The 7566-nt window shown below is 37.1% G+C and overlaps 1 protein-coding gene across 1 annotated transcript; it reads left to right on the top strand.

The window, feature by feature from the left end:
- The first annotated feature begins 3142 nt into the window (after positions 1-3142).
- LOC100015722 (calmodulin-alpha-like) lies at positions 3143-3698 on the top strand. Its single transcript, XM_016429284.2, has one exon. It carries the CDS (start codon positions 3207-3209, stop codon positions 3654-3656), a length of 450 nt encoding a protein of 149 aa, XP_016284770.1. The 5' UTR covers positions 3143-3206; the 3' UTR covers positions 3657-3698.
- Positions 3699-7566: the final 3868 nt, after the last annotated feature.

Below are 7566 nucleotides of genomic sequence, written 5' to 3'. Positions count from 1 at the left end.
TATCAAAGTATTCATAGCCACACTGATTGTGGTGGCAAAAAATTGGAAAATGAGGGAATGTCCCTTGATTAGGGAATGGCTGAAAAAAATTATGGTATATGATGGTGATGGAATACTATTATGCTATAAGTAATGTTGAACTGCTTGATTTTGATATGAACTGGAAAGACCTCCATGAACTGATGCAGAACAAAATGAACAGTACCAGGAGAAGGTTGTACACAGAAATGGAAACCTAATGGGATAATTAAATATAACTGACTTTGCTACTTATAGCAATGCAATGATCCAGAACAAGCATGAGGGACTTATGAGAAAGAATGCTATCCACGTTGAGAGAAAGAACTGTGGAAATAGAAACACAGAAGGAAAACATATGATTTATTACTTGTTTATACAGGTATAGAATGGGTTTTGGTTTTTAAAAGATTACTCTATTACGAAAATGAATAATATGGAAATAGGTATTGAGTGATAACATGTATAACCCAGTGGAATTGCTTATCAGCTCTGGGAGAGAGGAAGGAAAAGGGGAGGGAAAGAATATGAATCATGTAACCATGGAAAAATGTTTTAAAATAAACAATGATAAAAAATAAAGACTATTTCCCAATTACTTAGTCCTTAACAAATATATGTTTACTATATTAGATTCAGGAATATTTTCTGGCAAGGATTTACCAGACATATCTTTGACATCTTTTGACAAGTATGACATCTTTTGCAGAATGAAGACAATCTTGACTCAAGGTATTTTCCAAATGAAAAGAGAAATCCAGAATTCCCTAGGAGGCGCTAGTGTAGTGACTAGGCAACTAGGCTTGGAATCATGAAGCCCAGGATTCATATCTCATTTCCGATACTGATTGTGCAATCATGGGCAAGTCACTAACCTCTTCGCCATTTCCTCATCTGTAATTTGACGAGGTTTGGAATTAGGATCTTAGATGGCCTTGAAGGTCCCTCCCAGCTCTAGACATGTGCTCCAATAGGTTACTTCACCTCCTTGGCCTCAGTTTCCTCATCTATAAAATGAAGATGTTTGATTACATGGTCTCTGAGGTCTCTTCCAGCTCAAGATCCATGATCTTTTTTGATCACATAACCTCCTGATCCTTAGTTTCCTCATAAAATTAGGTATTCCAACTATATCAGGGGTTCTTAACTTGGGGTCCATGAGCTTGCTTTTTAAATATATTGATAAGTATATTTCACTATAGTTGTTTTCCTTAGTAATCCTATGTAATTTTTTGTTTTTCACTTAAAAATATTCTTTGGAGAAGGGATCTACAGACTTCATCAGACTGACTGCTCAAGAAGTCCATTACATAAGATGAAGAATCCCTGGTGTAACATTTAAAAGAGTAGGAGCCATAAACTGTAATAATTAAAAGAGTGGGAGCCATAAATTGTAGTAGATATAAGAGTGGGTGAGTAAATTGTGACCGCAGAAAATTTGTTTTAACTACAGTGTCTTGTTTTTAATCAATATATAAGGTGGTTGCCAGGGAAATATTCCCAATTATGAATATACCCAAGTCAACTGGGTTTTATAGAGAATTTAATTAATAATACAATGAGGAATTAAAGAAAGAGAGAAAGAGAGAAAAAGAGGGAATAATGAGAAAGGGATAAGTCGGCCCTTGCCAGTCCTGGTCAACCCAGGCCTAAGCTCTAAGAGAAAAGATCAGTCAGTCCTTAATCACTCACCACAAGATCTGTCCAAGCAAGGATTCTAGTGACACCAGGCTAGCTCCATCTCAGCTGCCTTCACCAGCTCAATCCTCAATCTGAAATGTCCCCGAGAAAGTCTCGAGAGAGACCCTTCAAGGCAGCCTTTCCCAGCTGACTGTTTCTAGAGAGAGCTTCTCATCTCCTTTTAAAGGGCATTTTCTCCTTTGTCACCTCCCCTAAATTCTTACATCTACCAATCACAGTAGACGGTTTTCAAAGGACAGACCATTCTTAGTTGACACCTAAGTAGACTAAACTTTTGATTAATCCACACCTGAGTAGACTAAAATCTCTGAGTAAGTTCTCACCTCTTTGTTCCTTGTAAATTCACAAGTTGCTTGACCTTTATAGGTACTTAGTACCCCTTTGTATTAGTTCTTAAAATAGGCATGGCTTAAGTATGGGTTTAAGTACTTTTCATTGTTCAACAAGGAGTTTTCTCCCCTAAAGCAGGCTTAAGTATGGGTGGAGTAGAGGTCTTCACATTTCTGATCTAAGTAGAGTTCACTGCCCAAATGGGGAATGGTCTTAATCCAATCTTATGAAGTAGGGTCTGGGAATTTTTAAGGTTCACACTGGACTAGATGTTCCTTAACATCTCTCCTTGCTCTAAGTTTGTGATTCTAGCATGTTCTTCCATTATAAGGCTTGCCCCAGAGACTTATTTTAAAGAAACATGATATAATGGAAAAGAGTAATGGTCTTGGCATTGGTTCAAATCATGATTCTGCCATCTATTAGCTAATAAATCTTGGGAAAGTTTCAGAGAATTATGATTAGTCTTGGGAAAGTCCCAGAAATTCTCTTAGTCTGCATTTTCTCTTTTATAATGGGGCTAATAATACTGGAACTCCTTACTTACATGGAAGATTATTGTAAAGGTTGTGATTCATGAACTGGAAAGCGATTCTATAAAAGAGTAGCTGTGAACAATCTCAGGGCATTCACTTAACCCTTCAGGGCTTGTCCCCGCAAGCTGGAAAAAAGTGCTCCTCCTTAAGGCTTTCATACAGAATAAGGTAAATAATTTTTTCAGGGCATATGATAAATAAAATCACAGAACTGGACTTTGAACATGCATCCTCAGATTCCACGTCTAATACTCTATTCACTGAATCACACTGTTTTACTTAATTTATTTGTTATTTGGTACCTTGAATAAGTCATTTCCTTTCTCAGAACTTCAGTTTCTTCATCTGTAAAAATGAGGGGATAGCATTGATTGGAACACCTTCTAAATCTCTTCCAGCGGAGTATCTGGGCTCCTATGTTTGGATAGTTGTCAGTGAGGATTTATTTTAGCTGTGTATTTTTAAAATCCCAATTCTGACAGCATCCGAAGGCTAAAGTCGTCGTCTAAAAGGTCACAATCCACCATTCAGTTGCTAAGATACTAAAGGTTATGTGAGTCCAAGTGCAGCCACTAAGTATAAGGTTGTCTAACAGGAACTTAAGGCCTAAGCACTACCATCATGGCCGACCAACTAACAGAAGAACAAATTGCAGAATTCAAAGAAGCCTTTTCACTGTTCGACAAAGATGGAGATGGCACCATAACAACATCGGAACTGGGTACCATAATGAGGTCACTTGGGCAGAACCCCACCGAAGCTGAACTACAAGACATGATCAATGAAGTAGACACCGATGGCAACGGCACAATTGACTTTTCAGAATTTCTCACCATGATGGCCCGAAAAATGAAGGATACCGACAGTGAAGAAGAAATCAGAGAGGCGTTCCGCGTGTTCGACAAGGACGGCGACGGTTTCATCAGTGCCGCAGAACTTCGACACGTGATGACCAACCTTGGAGAGAAGTTAACAGATGAGGAAGTTGATGAAATGATCAGGGAAGCTGACATGGATGGGGATGGTCAAGTGAACTATGAAGAATTTGTTCATATGATGACAGCAAAGTGAAGACACCTTGTACAGAATGTGTTAAACTTCTTGTGCACTGTTGTTTATTTGCCTTTTCTTTGTGTGTGTAACTTATCTGTCAGTGGTCTTCCCCTCACTAGGACTTTATTCCTCTATGCTTTTCCTCTCCTTTTATCATCCTGTCCTAGTCCTGAAGCTTTATTTTGGAAAACTGGTCAAGTAACACGTTGCAGTTAGCTTCCTCTGGGGTAGATCTAAACATCTAAACTTAGTTGGAATTAGTCAAATGAGGGAATATCTGGGTTTTGCCTTTCTTTGTTTCTTTCTTGAAGTTTTCTTTAGGACCTGCCAGCATGTTGTTGAAATGTGAAGTTGTAACTCTGCACAGACTCTGGAGAGTCAACAAGTTGCGCAATTGTAAAATGGTATATTCTCCAGGTTGTTGTTGCGTAGTGTCAATTGTGTTTGAATCACTGTGATCCCATTTGGGGTTTTCATGGCAAAGATTGGTTTGTCATTTCCTTTTCTAGCTCATTTTGCAGATGAGGAAAGTAAACAGGGTAAAGTGACTTGGTCAGGGTCATGCAGCTAGCCATTCGCCAATGGATGGACATCCCCTCAATTTCTAATTCTTTTCCACCACAAAAGGGACTTGCTATATTTTTTATCATTTATATTTGTATAATTAAGTCCTTCCCCCTCCTTAAAAAAGCTCTTTGGGATACAGAAGTACATTAGTTGCTTTTACATTTTTGTTGTTACTTTTTAAAGAAAATCTGCTTAAATTGGTACACTAATGCATTGCTGGTGGAGTTGTAAATTGATCTAACTGTTCTGGGAGGCAATTTGGAACTATGCCCAAAGGGGGCTAAAAGAAAATCTGCTTCATGGCACAATTTGCCTCAAATCCACTCCAAGTTGCAAGAAAGAGAGATGGAGAAGTACCAAGGGTGATTTTTATATTTCAAATTTATGTAACTGGAAGGTTGGTAGGGCCCTTGAGAAAAATGAACAAGTTTGGAAAAGGGATGGGTTGGGTGAAAAACAATCAGATCCATCTTGAATATGTTGAGTTTGAGAATTTAAGCAGTATTTTCCCTCACTACAACTCTGTAGAACAAGATGTCTCCCAAAATCTTAGTGCAGTTTTTTTTTTTTTTAACTCTTACCTTCCATCTTGGAATCGATACTGTGTATTGGTTCCAAGGCAGAAGAGTGGTAAGGGCTAGGCAATGGAGTTAAGTGACTTGCCCAGGGTCACACAGCTGGGAAGTGTATGAGGCCAGACTTGAACCCAGGACCTCCCATCTCTAAGCCTGGCTCTCCATCCACTGAGCTACCCAGTTGCCCCTATTAGTGTAGTTTTAAGTTATTCACGCCCATGTATCTTCACCTGTCCACCTGTCAGCATGAGGAAGGGCTGAGGGTTTGATGATCTACCTGTTAATTAGCTAGTTACCAATTAGAAATGCCTTGGGATGTTTGATGGAGGGACTAAATAGTGAGCTCCTAAAATTCTATTTGTTAAGACCTAGCTTCTGGGCTGGTGGTCACTCGAAAGGACCATAGACCTATGTGTCTGTATGCCTTGTGAGGTGGCATTGAGGACCGTGAGGGATGAGGGACCATGAGAGAGATGGATGGAGAAATGTACTCAGTAAGTGAGTTGTAAGTGTGGGCATTAAAATTGAGGTTCCATGTTGAAATCTCTGTGTTGGATTTAGCTTCTCAAGAAAAAGACATGCTTGAGAAGAAGCAGGGATGCAGGAGGGGTCCAGAAACTAGAAGAAGCCGTTATGCTGTCCTGAACCCAATAGAGTTTTTAATTAATTGGGTTTAGTCACAATTTTGTCTACTCTTTTACATGTGTTTGTGAGTGTGTGTGTGTGCATGTGTACGTGTTTATCTGTGAGGTTAGTTCAATTAAAGGATGAAAGAAAAAGTTAGTTTTCAGGCACTAGTGGTGGTGGGGAGAGAATGGTTTTTAAAGTAGACAACTTTTTTTCTCTTCCATCTGCCAGAGTTAACCTCTATAAATGACCTGGCTAGAATAAAAGACTTCAATTAGAATTTTTTTTAACCCTTACCTACCATCTTAGAATCAATACTGTGTTTTGTTTCCAAGGCAGAAGAGTAGTAAGGGCTAGGCAATGGGTGTCAAGTGACTTGCCCAGGGTCACCCAGCTGTGAAGTGTCTGAGGCCATATTTGAACCTAGGACCTCCCATCTCTAGGCCTGGCTCTCAATCCACTGAGCTACCCAGATGCCCCCCATTTAGAATTTTTTAAAAAGCCTTCTGAGTTCAGGTAAGCAATTGAACTCTGTCACAACTCTGATCTGGGAAATTGTCTTTTTTAGTGATATATTTAAAGTTTGAATTTTTTTAATTTTAGATTTCTTTTTTTAATTAAAGTCTGGTATTGTAACATCTGATGAAATCTTTAGCTGAGAATTTATTCTCATAAATTTAAATAAAATTTATTTTTGAGATAGATAAAAAATTAATCTAGCAAGTATATATTCTGTTGATTTGGCATTTACCATCAAATTATGGAAAAGCAAATTATTTTTATTAAGACTAGTCTATTTTCTGTCTGTGGGTATAAACAGCAAGGGGAGGCTGTCGATTTTTGGCTCCCTTGCTAAAGCTAAACCTGTTTCATCTTGTCTCTCTTCCAACAGACAGGGGAGAGGCCAATTTTAAGGTGCTTGTGTAAGTTTAAAATTTTTCCTGTTAGAAAAAAAATTCTAAATTTTGGTATGAGTGATTCCAGTGTAAATAGAGGTGAAAGTAGTAATAAAACCTAGATTTGATTTGGTTAACCGCCCTTTGAAATTCATCTTTATTAGAACAGCTCAGATTGGCTTTAAGGTAATCAGCATTGTAAAATTAATGCTAAAATTCTAGGTATGATTACTTGAATATTCTGTGTGATATCATTTAAACCAGGTTGTATTGCTGTGATCTTAGTGATGTATTTGGGATAAGTCAAAGTTCTGTTATTCTAAATTAAAGCAAGGTCAAATTGTCTCAGATTGCAATCTTGTTACTCAACATGATTGGGATACGTTGTAATGGATTGAGTTGAATCCAGCCTTGAGTTCTAGCATTGAGCCAAACTGTCTAGAAATCTGCAATTTATTGAAGGTGAAATAGGAATAGATATTTCTAGAACTTAGAATGCCCAGAGACTTCAGGTGGGCCACTCACCTTGCCAGTCCTAAATCAAAATTCCTTAAGCCAGTTTGGAGAAAGAAGATCTGAGACTGCTCATTTGAAACAAGTCAGAGAGTTTCTGCAAGATGATTAGCAGGGCAAATATTGGTCCAGCTCTTTAAAAAAAAAGAAGAATGCGGTTATAGGTGTGGGTGAATCCAGATTTGATGAGATGCCAAAACTAGATCATGCTGTGGGCTCATTGACAGTGAAGTGTGTTTTCTTACTGAGTGGAATATGTAGTTTTACTAAAATCAAGACTCAGTGTAAATAATAATGATAATAAATATACTACTTATTGTTATTTATTTAATGAAATCTAATTATTATTTCTTTAAATGAACTTAACTTCTTGATATTAGATCATTTTATTCAGTTTTAAATTGTGATAAAGCAATTCTATGTAAAATAACTTGAAAATCTGGTAATAAATTTGTTTCACATTTTAAATTCTTAAATGCAGTTTATGATAAGGTGAAATTTTGTGAACTATTATAAAGATATAATGTAAAATTATTTCTTATTCTTGATGTTGTTAATTATGAACAAAACTCAAAATAAATTATATATATTCTGGAAAAGTTGTGATGTTATTATCAGTCTTATTTATAATGTGTTGTGATATCCTATAACATTTTGATTCAAAATCCCAATTTGGAAGTGTTAAGTTTTACTATGGATTTATTTGGCTATTTGTGGAAATGAAAAGTTAATTTGTTAAAGTTATTGCTT

The sequence above is a fragment of the Monodelphis domestica genome, chromosome 2, assembly GCF_027887165.1.
Source record: "Monodelphis domestica isolate mMonDom1 chromosome 2, mMonDom1.pri, whole genome shotgun sequence".
NCBI classification, from domain to species: Eukaryota; Metazoa; Chordata; class Mammalia; order Didelphimorphia; family Didelphidae; genus Monodelphis; species Monodelphis domestica.
The sequence above is the reverse complement of the archived record's forward strand: the minus strand, read 5'-3'. Positions and strand labels throughout refer to the sequence as shown.